The following is a 17195-nucleotide window of genomic DNA, read 5'->3' as shown; positions in this document are numbered from 1 at the left end:
AAAAAAACTATTTCCTTATTAAAAAAAAAAAAAAAACAACAACAACAAAAAAAACTCCTCTCCACTTTAAAGGCAAATCATTTGTTCCTTCCTCTGAGTCATTTTTCTTGATGATCTTATTGTGACTTTGAGTCCACCCTTCAAACCTGATATTACAGTCCTTGGTTCTTTTGTCCCAAATTGGTGGTTCCCTCCTAAAGGGATAGTGTCCTTCCTGCCCTGAAACTTAAAAATGGGGCAGTGTCACAAAAGGGACAAATAAAACCTAGCAAACATGAGCACTGAAAAAATGTTTGTGAGAAGAATGGATAAATATACTTAAGGAGCTTATAATAAAAGGTCAAATATAATCATAATTTATAATTTAAAGAAACTAAGAGATAGACACTGTATGTTAGGAATTCAAAGAGTGCTAGAGATTGAGAACCATAGAATTTCAAAGATGAGGAGGAACATTTTAGTTTGAAGTAGTTGGGGAAGCTATAAAATCCGAATTGGAGCTTAAAAGGCCAGGGTTGATATGTTGGGGAGTCAAGCAGGACAATAAATCATGTTTTCAATGTGAAATCTTGTTGTCTCTATAGGAACATATTAATCGAGGGCAGAAGACAGCTGAGACTGCTGCTTACTGTGGTCGTTATTCCCTGAAAAACCCAGCTGTTCTTTTTGACTCAGCAGATGTTAAACCAAACAGACTACCATATGGAGACGTTTTATTATTTTCTTATAATCAGGTAAGCGCCACAAAATGATATGCTAATTAAATTTGTAATATACATTGGTAATAAAATTTCACAAAACTTTAAGTCAAGGCAAAATGCTTGTCATGAGAAATTTGTCACGTCGGACAGAGTCTGCAGTTTACATTCATGATGATTGTGATCAGTTGTATTTATGATTCACTGAAAGAATGAGAGGGAGAGAGGGAAGAAGGGGAAGAAAATTTGTAAAAATATAAGGCAATGTAGATGCATTCAGTTTTATCTTCTAATTTTAGAAAAATAGTAATTTATACGCATATTTAAATACTAAATTAATGACAATATTTTACCTCCTGATTAGTCCTTTACTAAATAAGAAAAACAAAAATATTGTATATGGATAGTTATCATAGCTAATCTTTGATATCAAATTAGGGGAAAATGAAAGAAAATAATGAGCAGTAAAAATAGGACAGATTGTTAAGACTAGCAGTCAGATTTACCCTGTATTAAAATTCTCACATGTTCTACTGTATTTTTTCCTAATACATTTGGCATTAAAATGATTATTTGTTTGTATTTTACAGTGACCTTACATCATCAGCAGCTCACCATATTCATATTCAAATAATCTACTAGAAGATTTCTCTTTTTTACGTTTCCAATGTGATATCTTAAATTTACTGGAGTTTATTGCTGGGTTTCTTATGTAGTTTTATGACAATAGGGAGTGAATTTCATTTTTTGAAGAAGTTCTAACTATGCAAATAAATCAACCATTATAAGATCATTTTAACTCTACTTCCTCACTTTTAAAGATCTGTCCCATTTCTTTTGATCCTCCTTGCCTTAAATTAGTCATACATTTCTATGTGCCCTGATGTACTTTGTATGAAAAATTAGCATGAATTGCTATACAACCATATAATAACTAGACACTGATTTTAAACTATTTTTTATATAGCTATGTTTAGCATACAAAGGATTCCTGAAAAATTATATTGGCCTAAAATTCCAGTACCAAGATAAAAAGAAGATTACTAGAAACATTGATATACAATTTTCATATAACTTTGCTTATGGAAACAAGTAAGTTACACTACAGATTTGAAAACAATATATACTACAGTATATAAGTGCTGAAAGTAAAGCAAAATTATGTTTTTGTTTGATTGATTACTTGGTTTTAAGAAATTGTGTGTACTATTATCAAACTGCACTTTTGCTGTACTTATTCCTAGTAGAAATAGTTATGGAAGGAATAATTCTATGATGACAGAGAAATAGTACAACTGTTGGAACCTTGCATGCACCAAACCCAAATTCAATCCTGGGTACCATAAACTCTGTCAGGAGTGATTTCTGAACCCAGAACTAGGCGTAAGCTCTGAAAAGTGCTGTGTATGATCAAAAAGTCAAAAAGGAAAAAGTAAAGAATTCTTCAGGTATTTTAAATAAAATGTATTTGAGTGCCATCATCACTCATGATACAACGAAAAATAAATGATAAATTTTAGAATACATCTATTGTATTATTAAATCTAATAGTGTTTCTAATTATAAAGGGTAAACTGTCTCATCACAATATTGTCATAAAACTGATTAAAAAACAGAAGCTTGCTATATATATTGGTGAAGAAAATAAATTATTTTAATAAGTATGCCAAAATTAAAAGATAAAAACTATTTTAAATATTGGACTGCCAAGATTTAGATGCACAGAAATGAAAATTGAAAAATATAAGCCCAGAGAAATATATTTGATATTCATAATTGTCATGTTCTGAGGCACAAATAGTTCTTGCAGGATTATGTTTTTATTTACATTCATTACTAAGTCTTCTTACATTCATTCTGTCTGCATGTTTCTGTATCTGAAACAGTGAGAATTTACAAAATAGAATAATGAAGAGACACAGAAAAACATACATATACTCTAGCAGTTAAGATAAATTTCCCATACATTTTAAAGCCTTGCTTATATATAATTTATAGTCACATTTCACTTTTTAAGAACATTGTTCAGTGAGATTAACTAGTTTCTGCAGTCTTACAATCATCACTCCAATAAATATATCAAAGATTTCTCCACAATTTCAGGTTTTTCTTTCATATATAATTTGTGACATAAGCTTAACTGTGGTTTTATGTCTGTGTCTTCAAACATTTGTTTAGTTTGTGGGTTCTTTTTTTTTCTGTCAGAGCTACAGTAAATTCTTCTCTATTTCTGGAGGGTTCTATATATTTTGCACCATTCTTCAGTACATGTCATGGCAGTTGCTGTCATTTTGTACTATGTGGCAAACATTGTTCTGTTCTCATCAGGAAGATAGGACTAAAATAAATCAGTACTGTCATCTGGGGAGCAAGTATAAGGCAGAATCAGTGATTCTTTGGTGACTCAGAAAGGAAGAGAAAAAGACACAATGTTAGAAATATGAAAAGATGAAATATGAAAGATGAAAAGAAAATAAAGAATCACTGGTAAGAAATAAAGAATTAGTGATTCTTTGGTGACTCAGAAAGGAAGAGAAAAAGACACAATGTTAGAAATATGAAAAGATGAAATATGAAAGATGAAAAGAAAACACTGGTAAGAAATAAAGTCACCTATGATCTGAGCAAATTGAATGAGTAGATGAAAAGGAAAGGTAGGGGCCTGAGCAGTGGTGCAAGCGGTAAGGCTAGCCTAGGGTGGACCGCGGTTTGATCCCCCTGTGTCCCATATGGTCCTCCAAGCCAGGGGCGATTTCTGAGCACATAGCCAGGAGTAACTCCCGAGTGTCACTGGGTGTGGCCCCAAAACAAACAAACAAAAAAAAAAAAAAGAAAAGAAAAGTAAATGAAAGGTAAATAAATGGAAGAATCAATGTTTTTCTTTAGCTTAGAAAGAAGATTCTGAGTGACAATGTTTGGCTCCACATTCTATTAAGCTCTGTCATTTTATATCCTGTTGCTATTTTCAGATTTCAAGAATCAATCTTCAGGAGAATGTATATTCTGAAGTTCATGGAAACAGGGGTACTGGAAGGGGATGGGTTTTATATGATTTACTATAAGTTGGGGCACAAGAGCAAGTAGAGAATTAGCATTGGTTGGTGGGGGGGGCAGAGTGATAACACAATGGGTAGAACAATTGTCTTGTACACAGCCCAGGTTGGGCCCAAATTCAATCCCCAGCATCCTATATGATCCCTTAAGCCTGCTAGGAGTAATTTCCAACTGCTGGAGCCTGAGCACCACCAGGTGTGTCTCATCCCAAATAATTGGTCTAGGTTTGCTGTACCAATAGTTCTTGGGCTCAAGAGGAACCTCCTAGAACCCAGTAGGAATCAATATGTACTCATTGTAACAGGAGCCATGACAGATGACAGAAACAGACGAGTACATCAGAATCAGGAAACTTTTATTTATTGTTGCTAGTTTTAGATTTAGGCCATAACCAGCTCTTCTTGGGGCTTACTCCTGGCTTTATAAAATAAAACATTCTATTTAATGTAAGCATCCCAGAATTCATATTATATGTCCCTAATTCACTTCAGTTTCTTTAATCAAAGAGAAATAGAGCCAGGAAAAATTTAATACAGTAAATATTCACTTAACATTGTTAACTTAGTAGAAAACTGTGATTTTAAACAAAATGACAAGTAATGAAAATAGATTCTCAATATGAACATTTTGTTCAACATTAGCCCAGACTGTTCCTAATAATGTTGAACAAATCAGTGTTTCTCAAGGACTAGTGGTACAGATGTAAGCATCTCTTTAGCAGGAGGGAGGAAATTATAGCAAAATGTAGATATTCAACAGATGGCTATCAGGAGGAATTTTATTTATTTGTTTGGGGGCCCTATCAGACTGTTCAGGGTTTCTAGCTCTGCTCTTAGGAATCACTCTGGGCGGGCTCAGGAAAACTATAGGGATGATGAAGACTGGGACTGTGAATTCTATTTATCTCTGAACTGCAAACTTAATAGCTGTGTTGTTTCATTGTAATTCATGGCATCACAAAGCAGTTAATAGTTAATGGAGTATCTAAATGTAAGTCATAAATTTAAGGTATTGATCACCAGTTTTTATGTTTAGGTAAATTAATACCTTCCTCTGATAGATCACTAAGATTAATGAATACTAAAACTCAAATGAACTTTTTGGAAGTAATACCATGTTTCTAATTTGCATCTTATTAATGAACTAAATCTATTGTTCTATTCTGATCATTTAAAAAAGTTATATGCTTCATTATTGTGTCTTGTTTTGTGTATGCTATATATGAAGGTACATGTTTCTTAGTTTATTTTACCTTTTACTACAGAGTGTTATTTTTATACAAAGCAAGAATGTATTTAGCATTAAATACTTAACTACTAATTAGGTTTTTGCCTTATCTAGGTTATGGCTGCTTTCCTGTGCTTATGCCCAGTAGTCTACTTTCAGGGGAAAAATTTGATGATTTGAATGTTTTTATAGTGTATTTGTTTACATTAAAAATTACAAATGACCCATATGCCTACTTACCCAACCACATTTCAGCTGGACCTATACTTGCATAGACCTTCTGGATCTCATACAAACCAAATATTCTGGGACAAATTTTTCTCTTCAGAGGATTAATTTACAGAAATTATCTGAATCACAATCCTTCTACGTGGATACAGTATACATAGGTCAGACATCTACAATCTCAACATGGGATGGTATGTGGTACCAGCTAACATTTATTCAAACCTAAATATATTGTGTTTTAATATATTACCATGAATATAATTAATGTTCTGTAGTTTAGACACATTAATCTTTAAACATTAATGAGCCAAGCTTTCATCACAATAAATCATATTTTAATGAATAGGGCCAGGTGAATTTTCTTAAGATGCAAGTTAATGAAAATTTTCTCATTAGACAAAGAATTGCATTGCAGTCCAAGTTCTGTTTGCAGATAAACTGTGCAACCATTTTTTACTCAGCCTTATTTGATTTTTGAGAAACAAATGCCCGAGATAGAGATCTATCACTTATTTCTAAAAGTCAAGTATTCGTATCTGTCAATGAGGATTGGGTGGAAAGTTCTCATAAACTTAATCATGAAAATAATTATATAAATAAAAACTATTTTTTGAGAGTTTTAAGATTGTTTTTTTCTCATCATGTTAATTGACATAGATATGCGAGTTGTGATTTTTAAAGACATAGATCAACAGGCTGAACAGATGTGTTACATACAGGAGCCCAGATTTGATCACCAGCACCACTTGGAACCCATAGAATCCATAGCATCTCTGGGAATGAGCACAGTGATAAGAGTAGTCTTAAGAGTACCACTTGTGTATGACCTCAAAATAAAAAATAAATAATAAAATAAAAATAAATCTAGCCTTAGTCACCTTAAAAAGTGATTCTAATTTGTCAGAGGCTTTTTTGTATGCATCATGACCAGATCTATGTTATGATTGGTGGGATTCTATAGAAAAAAACTATGATTTATGTGGGATAAATGCGTGTGAAAATAATCCCTGAGTGCCGGAGCAATAGTACAGCAGGTAGTATGTTTGCCTTGCACATGGCAGATGCAAGTTTAATGATAGCATCTCAGATGGCCCTCCAAGCCTGCCAGGAGTGATTTCTGAGTTCAAAGCCAGGAGTAACCCCTGAGCACAGCTGGGTGTGGTCCCAAATCATAAATAAATAAATAAAAATAATCATGTTGTAGAGTAGATACTGTGTCAGTATCTGAAAAGGGGCACTTTATCAGACTTTTCTGAGTCTGTTTGCATGGTACACACATCCTTGTGAACACAGGAAAGATATTTAGAGCAGAGCAAAGCTATATTGCCTGCAGAGGTGCATGGACTGGAGAGCTTGATGACTTTTAGATTCTTTTTTTTTTTAGAGCCAAGAGTAAAAAACCAATTTTTTTTTTTACTCTGGTCTCTGCATTCAGAAATCATTCCTGGCAGGCACGGGGGACCATATGGGATGTTGGGGATTGATCTAGTGTCTGTCCTGTGTTGGCTGCATGCAAGGCAAATGCCCTACAACTATGCTATCTTGTCCGGCCCCAGATACTTTGTTTTAATTAGTGAGACTTGTCTTTGTTTTGTTTTGTTCTGTTTTGGGACCACACAGGGCAGTGCTCAGGGGTTACTCCTGGCTCTACTCTCAAGAATCATTTTGGTAGTGCTTGGAATATCATATAGGAATGCCGGGAATTGAACCCAGGTTGGCCACATGCAAAGCCTTACCCACTGCACTATCTGGCCCCAATGAGATTTTTTTTTTCTTTCCCCCTGAGATTTTTTTTTAAGTATCAGAAACAATACAACTTTATCTTGTTTGCTTTATAATTTAGAAATTCCAAAGAGAAGACTTCCAGCATTAGCAAACAAAGGAATATTTTTTAAGCATTTCCAGGTGAATCAGACCAAAAATCTTGGGCCAACAGTAGCAAACCAATATTCTATCATCATGACTTCCTATAACTGCAGTTATAATATACCCATGATGGCTGTGGATTTTGCACAGGTGAGTCTTGAAATTTTGAAAGTTGCGATTTTCAATGTAGTAAGCTTTAACTTGATTTGCTAAACTGTTTTTAAGTTTTGCAAGTTTTTTGACATGAAGATGTAGGATGAGACTCAGTGATCAAACATCTGCCTTGTATGTGTGAGACCCTAAACTAAATCTCTGACATGACAAAACACAAATAGAAAGCTAAATAGCAGTCACATGGATTGAATATAGTTTATAGAAAAGATAGTTATTGTAAGAATAAATGAATGTTTAGGGTCTTGAATATGAATATCCAATTTATGCATTCATAAAAAGTTTGCAAGAATTGCCTCTTTGGGAAAGAAACAGAAAAATAGTTTGAAGAAACTATATAATCAAATGATTTCTTTTGATTTAAAAGGTTAAGTCAAGGTCATTTTCAATAAAGTACAATAACGAAAGGTAAAGGCAACAGAACCTGAGAATTTATCTACAATTAACCAAGGGGTTGTATAGAAGGTAAATGGGATGGGGCCGTGAGATAATAGTGTCAGGTAGCAGACACTTGGGAGAGGATATGGTGATTTATGAAATTCTATATTAATACAGTTGTAAGCACAGTACCTCAAAATTTTTTTAAACTCCTGAACAAACTTTGGTATTCTGCATTATTAAAAAAAGTTTCTAGGGAGCTGGAGAGATAGTACAATAGGTAGGACACTTACCTTCCATGTAGCCAACCCAGATTTTATCTCTGGAACTATATGTGGTTTCCAAGTCCTTCCAAGAGTGATCCCTGAACACAGAACCAAGAGTAAGCTCGGAGCAATACCATCTGTGGCCCAAACACACACACACACACACACACACACACACACACACACGCGAACACAAGAGTTTCTATTATAAATAGCATTCATTTTTTGCTTGTATCAAAATAGATACAGGAAGGAAAGATTTGTTTTCCTTCAATCCAAAAGATTTGGAACAATTATTTATACTCTTGAGTTATTTATAGGAAGATTCTACTAAACATAAAAAGTATTTTAATTTCATATCAAACTACAATGAAAATATTTTAATTTCTACTTAAGTAATTTTCTAAATAAACCAAAAACAAGCATAATAGGATTAAGATTGATGCCTAAATAATTAACTATTGCAGTTACAGCCTCACAATAACTTTCTGCTAACTAAACAAAAATTGTATTATTAAAACGATGGAAACCTGTCACCATTCAAGAAAAATTCCTTTAATTTATCCAGGTCCAATATTTTCCTCTTAACTATCTTTAAGATGATGGTCATGGGCCAGGTGTTGGGTTCAGTCCTTGCCACTGCACTGCCAGCCCAGCTATAGATGTTGCCCTTGGTGGCTTCTGAGTCTAACTACTGATCCAGCAATAGCTCTGGAGTGGCCTCTAGATATAATTATAAATTATAAATGCATGTCAACATGGTACCCTTAGGTCTGTAACAAAATGTAATGATTGTCTTAGGGCTTTATTCTAGCAATGCTTCTGTTGCAGCAGTTTCTCTTGTTTAGATCATCATTGCTCTTAACTTCAATGTACATCAGTCCTTTTTGATTATTGCCATTGGTAATTGGAATTTCTCAGATAAAAATGGTCTATTTTAATAATAAATGTATTTGTATTTCTTTGTCTTTAAAGACATTGTAAATCATTTCTTATTGTTTATTTCACTTTCCACATGGCTTCTTCTCTCTACATGTGGAAAATATCGGGGTTTTTGTGGTGCTCTTATATCTGGGAGCATTAGTGAAGTCCACAAATTTTTGCAAAGAAAATGCATTCTTATTATAAACTATGCAGGTCAAGGTAAGAAAATAATTAGCGGCCCCAAACTCTTCTTTATACCTCCGTTGTCATTTAATTACTTAGTCTTTTCCCTAGATCACCACCATTTTGACTTGTACTGCCATTAGGTTTCCTTGTTTAAATCTTTGAGTGAATATATATGTATGTACATAATGTAATATGTATGTACTCTTTTGCAACTAGCTTCAAGTATTTGACATTGTGAGAGACATATTGTTACACAGAGCTGTACTTATCCTTTTCCCATTGCTGCACAATTCTAAGAATACATTATGATTTATGCATTATACTGATGAGAGCTCTTGAATTATTTGCAGTTTGGGACTATTATGGATAAAACAATTGTGAAAATTCTTGCATATATCTTATGGTTCTTTTGTTTATTCATTTCTGTGGATGATGAGAATTTATTATTTTAAATTCCATCCGACTGGCAGATAACTAGGAAGGATCACAAACCAAAGATTATAATTTTCGCTACTATCTTTACAATTTATTAATTATTTTAGCATGTATTACTTCTGTTCATTGATTCCCCATCAGCATCATCTGCTTCCTGACTCTAAGCCAAATGCTGTACTCACTATACACTTCCTTATATTATCAGTTAAATTTTTAAGTTTCCCTCTGTATTTCTCAGAAAAGACTGCGAGTTTTTGTTGGCCACATTTCAGTCTCATGTTTCTTTGCCTACTTACAGCGATTAGCAAATGTGTCTTGAACACAAAACATGCTCACTAAATATTTGTTCCTTGAGCGATAAAGGGTATGTCCTGAATTAATGAGTGATTACTGCAGTGATTTCGGCTGATTGCTGCATAGATACTAAGTTGACTTTAACCTCATTACTACAGCTAGATAGCCCTGGCCATGTTGATTTATGTGACTCTTGCCTTAATAATGTTCTGAAAAATCCAGAATGCCAGAAACTCATTTATGTCATGTCACAAAAGTGTGCCATGGTGAAACAAGAATCATGTTGGCCATTGCTAAGTCCCATCACTTTGTCACTATTTATCTTGGATATTAGGTGATCACAAAGGAGACAGAGAATGAGTCTGTTTACAGAGGGAATAATTGGCCGGGGGAGGCAAGGATTCGTGTTCAAAGAATTTATGCAGCATCTCCCCCTATAACTGGCAGCTTTGACATTCAAGCTTATGGACATGTTCTCAAAGGTATTTGACAAACGCTCAGAATTATACAATGCTGGTATGAACTCTAGACATGCCCAGAGATATTTTGTACTGTGTTTTGAAGATATTCTTTCTCTGTGTAATCTAAGCATGAGATGTTAGGAATATAAAGCTAAGTTATCTAGGACAAATTATATTTTTTATATTTCCTTATGGCTGTGTCAGGTATGAGATTACATTTTCCAAAGCTTAAAAATGTTTTTAATCTGTAGGTGGTTATTTGTAAAATTAATATAAAAATCAGTGTGGGGGTGGGGGCAATAGTACTGTGGGTAGAGGGCATGCCATGCTCCCTGGATCTCCAGGAATGAGCTATGAATGCAGAGCCAGGAGTAAAATGCTGTGCACTGCCAGAGGTGGCTCTAAAACAAAAAATCAAGTATTTGAGTTTATAGCTATAATTCAAGTTCTTTTTATTTTTGTTTGTTTGTTTTGGTTTTGTTTTATTTTGATTTTATTTTTGGGCCACACCCGGTAATGCTCCAGGGCTAGTCCTGGCTATATGCACTCAGAAATCGCTCCTGGCTCAGGGGACCATATGGGCACCTGGGGATCAAACTCAGGTTTGTCCTGGATCAGTCAGTCGCATGCAAGGCAAATGCACTACCGTTGTGCTATCATTCCTGCCCCCAAGTTTTTTTTTTTATTTCTTTCCTCCCCCCCAAGTTTTCTTTATTTCAAAGAAATGTATCAACCTTGGCATGATAAGATACACATTTCATTTTTACTATATTAGAGGAAGTTTCCAAATGTATGTAATTTTCCTGAAGTAGTAAAGTAGAATATTTCACTCTAGAAATATGTTCCAATATTCCAAGGATAAGATTGGTTTGTGAATTACTGACTTCTGCTATTTCCATCCCTCTGGGAGTGCAGGTCTCCCTGCTGATGTTTCAGCCACAGCTTTACAGTTTGCTCTCCAGAGTCTAAAAGAAGTGGGACAAGTCTCAGTTACACGAGAGGGAACCTGTGCTGGGTATTCCTGGAACATCAAGTGGAGAAGCACATGTGGAAGGCAGAATATTTTACAGGTTCCTCCATTTGCCTTGGTTTTTGTTTACTTCTGTATATGGCTTGCTTATTTGCACCCTGCATTATTTTAACAAGAACTAGAGGTGGGGCGAAATGTCCATTTTTAAAATGTCAACTTGTAGGCTAAGCATTAAGGACAAGATATGGGAAGATCGTTTAAAGTAAGGTGATCAGATGTTCTTATTAAGATGGCCGTTGCCACATTTTTTTTTTCTATTCCCTGTAGGAAAAGTCTAGGGATGTGTGTTTTTGGAAACTCCTGTCGGGGTCAGGAGGAGGACAAACAAGGCTAGTCTGAGAGTTAAGTCTAAGTATACTGAAACTATGGCCGGCGGGCCACATATTATATTTGTATCTGTTTTGTTTCTTCATTGCAAAATAAGATATATGCAGTGTGCATAAGATTTCGTTCATAAGTTTTGTTTTTACTATAGTCAGACCCTCCCAATGGTCTGAGGGACAGTGAACTGGCTCCCTGTTTAAAAAGTTTGAGGACCCCTTCACTGGTTCATAATTCTACCACTGTGCTACTAAAGCTGTTTTCTGGGGTCTTGGACATTTTAGGGGCTTTGAAGATGACCTTTTCAAGCTCATAAGCTCATGCCTCACTTTTTTTTCCTTATTCCACAAATAGTGGGAGTGTGGGAGGAGGTAGGAGAGAACATTAGACCCAGAAAATCTGACTGTGTCCAGAAGAAATTGGGGTTTCAGTTTATGTAACATTAAGAATCCATATTTTCTGGCCAGAGTAAAAAGCACAGTGGATAATTTTCTTGCCTTGCACACAGTTAATGTGAGTTTGATTCTCTGGCATCCCAGATGGTAACCCAAGGCTGCCAAGAGTGAGTTCTGAGCACAGAGTCAGGAGTAACTACTGAGCCATGCTGGGTGTAGCCTCAAAACAACAGCAACAAAAAAATCCATATTTTATAGTGACTATTAGAATGTGAGAAAACTTCTTCTTATGCCCTTATGTTAGGAATAGAAGCTAATATAGCTAATTTGAAGAATAATTAAGTATCTGAATGAAGAGAATCCATGATTCAGTAATCTCAGTTACTCAACTGTATTCTACTAAAGATGGTAAATAATATAGGCCAACCAGGTCATCACTAGAGTCTTTTGTGTGTAAATGAAAACTTGGAAACCTAAAAACCCACTAGTTTAAGAACAATCATGAAAATGACACAACTTATCAAAATATGATGTGACCTAGGTGTAGGTCTACATATTTTAGTATATGTGCTGCCGAAGTGAGCACTAGACCTATATATTAACACTTAATAAACGTTCTTGATGTGAGGTATTGGATTAGTACTCTTTCTAAAACATCTAGAAAAATGATTTTAAGAAGAGGAAGAGAGAGCCAAGACATAGATATAGAAACATAGGCTATAACAAATTAAATATAGATTATAATGTTCAAAATAGCAGCAGGCATAAAAATATGGAAGGTATTTTTAAAAATACACATGGCTTTGTACTAATGTAGCAGAATTAGAAAATTCCAGTGGAGGGGACTGGAATGATGGCACAGTAGAAGGGCCTTTGCCTTGCATGTGGCCAAACCAGGATGGACCCGAGTTCGATCTCAGGCATTCCATATGGTTCCTGGAATTTGCCAGGAGCGATTTATGAGTGCAGAGCCAGGATTAACCGCTGAGTGCTGTCATATGTGACCCAAAATAACAAACAAACAAAAATAAAACAAAACAGAAAAATATTTAAAAATAAATGTTTTTTAAAAAGAGGGAAGGAAGGAAGGAAGGAAGAAAGGAAGGAAGGAAGGAAGGAAGGAAGGAAGGAAGGAAGGAAGAAAGGAAGGAAGGAAGGAAGGAAGGAAGGAAGGAAGGAAGGAAGGAAGGAAGGAAGGAAGGAAGGAAGGGGGCTGGAGTGGTGGCATCAGCAGTAAGGTTTGCGTATGCTAGCCTAGGACGGACAGGAGATAGGTTTGACTCCCAAGCATCCCATATGGTCTCCCAAGCCAGGGGCGATTTCTGAGCGCATATCCTGGAGTAACCCCTGAATGTCACCATCCCTGGGTGTGGTCCAAAAACCAAAAAAACAAAAAAGAAAAAAAGAAAAAGAAGAAAATTCCAGTGGAGGCATATCCAGTGAATTGTCTTTTTCTTGATTGCTCTCTGCTGTTGTTGATGACTGAATCTTGGCCCTTTTCTGGACATTCTCCTTGGCTTTCCATAAACTTTTCTGCTCCTCATCACTTTAATTCACACAGACAGACATGGTATGGAGATTTCTGCCACAGTTACTACCTGGAAACTACCAAAATAGAAAAGGGAGGTTGGAAAGATTGAATAGTACATATGAGATTTTATTTGGTTTTATTTATTTTATCTTTGATGGAAAATATAATTTTAAGATTGGTTGAAAAGCCAAATCAGAAAGGAATTAAAATAGGTTAATGTTGTTTCTCAGGTGGAAAAAGAACCACATATTTCTTTTAGTCAACAATTTTTACTCAAAGTAGTCATGCTGAGAAAGAGCATTAAACACTTGGAGAAAATCAAATTTAGTTCGTTTAATTTCCTTTGACATGTTTTATAAAACTTCAAGTTAATCTTAGTTATTTAACTCAAGTGATCATTAATGCAATTGTAATAATAAAATTACCATCATTTTTCCCCTTTGGTAAGTTATGCTCATTTTGTAAGGGACTCCCTTTTTAAAAAAATGTGACTATAATGGTTTTTAATGTATTCTTTTTAAAAATCCTTTGGCATTTACTTGCTCTTGCTAGTGTCTTTTTAAAAAGTAAATATGGTCATACTTCTTTATTGCCTTTTTAGTAAAATAATCTTGTCTAAAAATAGATTAATGATTCCAACATTATTGGAGAGAAGGTTAATATGACTGTTACAAGGATAAAGGAAGGTGGCTTATTCAGAAAACATATACTTGGAGACCTTCTTCGTACACCTAGCCAAACACCCCAGGTATTTTTTTTAAACTTTTCTTATGATATTTAAAGTGTAAGGATATATTATGTATTAAAAATTTTGTGAATTAGGAGATGCCATATTTATTTTTATCTTGGTATTTGTATTTATAGTTGACCAACATAATATTATTTTATGACTATTTCAACAATTCTCTTTGGTTTTATTTTTTTAATAATATTTTTTAAAATGGTCAGATCTAAATACCCAAGCCAAAGTCAATGACAATAGAATCAAGAGACCCAAACTCTAACAAGCTAAACAAAAAATGAACCTGTTACACTAGTAGTTCTGGGGGCTAAGAGTGTAAGTATGGGTTGCATGCTGGGAACTATGGCAGAGAGAGGTCAACAATGGTGATGGGAATGGCCCTAATTCACTGTCACTATATGCTTAAATAAAACTGTGAAAGACTTGGAATTCACAATGGTCTCAATAAAAAATTAAAATAATATATCTGTAAGCACCATGATTACAAACATGTTTGTAGTTGGTTTTCAGTCATCAAAAGTATACTCCCTTCACCAGTGCAACCTTCCCCCCACCAATGCCCACCATCTCTGTCCTCTCCCCACTCTGATTTGAGACAGGCATTCTGTTTCCCTCATTCACTAACTACCATTGTCATGATAGTTGTAGATGCAGTTATTTATAACTGTACACACCACTTTTTGAGATAATCTTCATATCATGGCTGGTCTTTCCAGTCCTCATCTCTAATGTCTCCAAGTATTATTACTATACTGTCTTTTATTTTTCTTAAATCCTATAGAAGAGTGATACTATTCTGTGTTTATCTCTCTCCCTCAGATTCATTTTACTCAGCATAGTTTTCACGTCCATCCATGTATAGGAAAATTTCATGACTTCATTTTTCCTGACAGTTGCATAGTATATGATTGTGTATATGTATCACAGTTTCTTTAGTTACTAACCTGTTGTCAAGCCCCTGGGTTGTTTCCAGATTTTGGCTATTGTAAATTCTGCTTCAATGAACAGAGGTGTGCAGAGGACATTTTTGTATTGTGTTTTTGTGTTTCTAGGTTATATCCCTAGGAGTGGTGTTGCTGGATCACATGGAAGCTCAATTTCCAGTGGCATTCCATCACCAGTGAATATGAGTTTCTTTCTCCCTACATTCCTACCAGCACTGATTGTTCTTGTTCTATGTGATGTGTTCTGGTCTCTGTGGCATTTATTTTGATTTGCATCTCCCTGATGATCAGTGATGTGGAGAATTTTTTCATATGTCTTTTAACCATCTGTATTTCTTCTTTGAGGAAATGTCTGTTCATTTTTTCTCCCCATTTTTGACAGGGTTAGACTTTTTTGTCTTATTAAATTCTGTCAGTATCTTGCATATCTTGGATATTAGTCCTTTATGTGATAGTTTTGGGTGAATTATTTCTCCCATTCTGTGGGTGGCCTTTGTGTCCTAGTAACTATCTCTTTTGAGGTGCAGAAACTTCTCAGTTAATGTAGTCCTATTTGCTTATCTCTGCTTCCACTTGTTTTTTTTTCTTTTTTTTTTTATTTAAACACCTTGATTACATACATGATTGTGTTTGGGTTTCAGTCATGTAAAGAACACCCCCCATCACCAGTGCAACATTCCCATCACCAATGTCCCAAGTTTCCCTCCTCCCCACCCGACCCCCGCCTGTACTCTAAACAGGCTCTCCATTTCCCTCATACATTCTCATTATTAGGACAGTTCAAAATGTAGTTATTTCTCTTACTAAACTCAGCACTCTTTGTGGTGAGCTTCCTGAGGTGAGCTGGAACTTCCAGCTCTTTTCTCTTTTGTGTCTGAAAATTATTATTGCAAGAATGTCTTTCATTTTTCTTAAAACCTATAGATTTTAAGAATTCTGCGTTTTTCTCTCTCTCTCTCTGACTTATTTCACTCAGCATAATAGATTCCGTGTACATCCATGTATAGGAAAATTTCATGACTTCATCGCTCCTGACAGCTGCGTAATATTCCATTGTGTATATGTACCACAGTTTCTTTAGCCATTCGTCTGTTGAAGGGCATCTTGGTTGTTTCCAGAGTCTTGCTATGGTAAATAGTGCTGCAATGAATATAGGTGTAAGGAAGGGGTTTTTGTATTGTATTTTTGTGTTCCTAGGGTATATTCCTAGGAGTGGTATAGCTGGATCGTATGGGAGCTCGATTTCCAGTTTTTGGAGGAATCTCCATATCGCTTTCCATAAAGGTTGAACTAGACGGCATTCCCACCAGCAGTGGATAAGAGTTCCTTTCTCTCCACATCCCCGCCAACACTGTTTATTCTCATTCTTTGTGATGTTGCTTCCACTTGTTTAGACAGTGATTTTTTTTTTCTCCTTAAAGATGCCTTTGCCTCAATGCTATGGAGTGTATTACCCATGTTTTCTTCTACATACCTTAGGTTCCAGGTCTGATATAAAGGTTTTTAATCAATTTAAATTTGACTTTAGTCCATGGTGTTAGATGGAGTTCACTATTTTGCATGTGGCTGACCAGTTGTCCCAATTGTTGAAGAGGCTTTTCTTGCTCAGTTTTGTGTTTCTTACCCTTTATCAAATATTAATTGATTGTATGTCTAGGAAACATTCTCTGAATACTTAAGTCCATTCCATTGATCTAAGGGTCTGTCTTTATTCTAATACCATGTTGTTTTAATGACTATTGCTTTGTAATACATTTTAAAGTTTGGGAAAGTGGTACCTTCCATCTGATTTTTCCTAATGGTTGCTTTAGCTCATCATGGGTGTGTCTTTGGTTTTATTTTTTTTGTTTGTTTATTTGTTTTTAAGTCAAAGTAAGCTTTTATTTGAAGATACTGAAGAAGGGGGAGGTAAAGGATAAGAAAGGAAAAAGTAAAATACTCAAGAAAGAAGGGACTTCACCAAAGATGGAGAGAGCCCGATACACAACCCAGTATGAAAGTAGGAATGTAGAAAAGGCCACATCTCAAGAGGGGAGATGCCAGC

The 17195-nt window shown here is 35.1% G+C and overlaps 1 protein-coding gene across 1 annotated transcript in view; it reads left to right on the top strand.

Moving 5' to 3' along the window:
• Window positions 1-17195, top strand: part of PKHD1L1 (PKHD1 like 1) — a 187918-nt gene that overhangs the window by 46402 nt on the left and 124321 nt on the right. Inside the window, exons 20-26 of the mRNA XM_049772942.1 lie at window positions 585-734; window positions 1666-1790; window positions 5235-5398; window positions 7051-7223; window positions 10062-10209; window positions 11104-11258; window positions 14091-14213. Coding sequence (XP_049628899.1) covers window positions 585-734; window positions 1666-1790; window positions 5235-5398; window positions 7051-7223; window positions 10062-10209; window positions 11104-11258; window positions 14091-14213 — 1038 coding nt within the window. The remainder of the gene's footprint in view (window positions 1-584; window positions 735-1665; window positions 1791-5234; window positions 5399-7050; window positions 7224-10061; window positions 10210-11103; window positions 11259-14090; window positions 14214-17195) is intronic.

The sequence above is a fragment of the Suncus etruscus genome, chromosome 5, assembly GCF_024139225.1.
Source record: "Suncus etruscus isolate mSunEtr1 chromosome 5, mSunEtr1.pri.cur, whole genome shotgun sequence".
In the NCBI taxonomy this organism is placed as follows: Eukaryota; Metazoa; Chordata; class Mammalia; order Eulipotyphla; family Soricidae; genus Suncus; species Suncus etruscus.
Note: the sequence above shows the minus strand (reverse complement) of the source record. Positions and strands in the feature narration are given on the sequence as shown.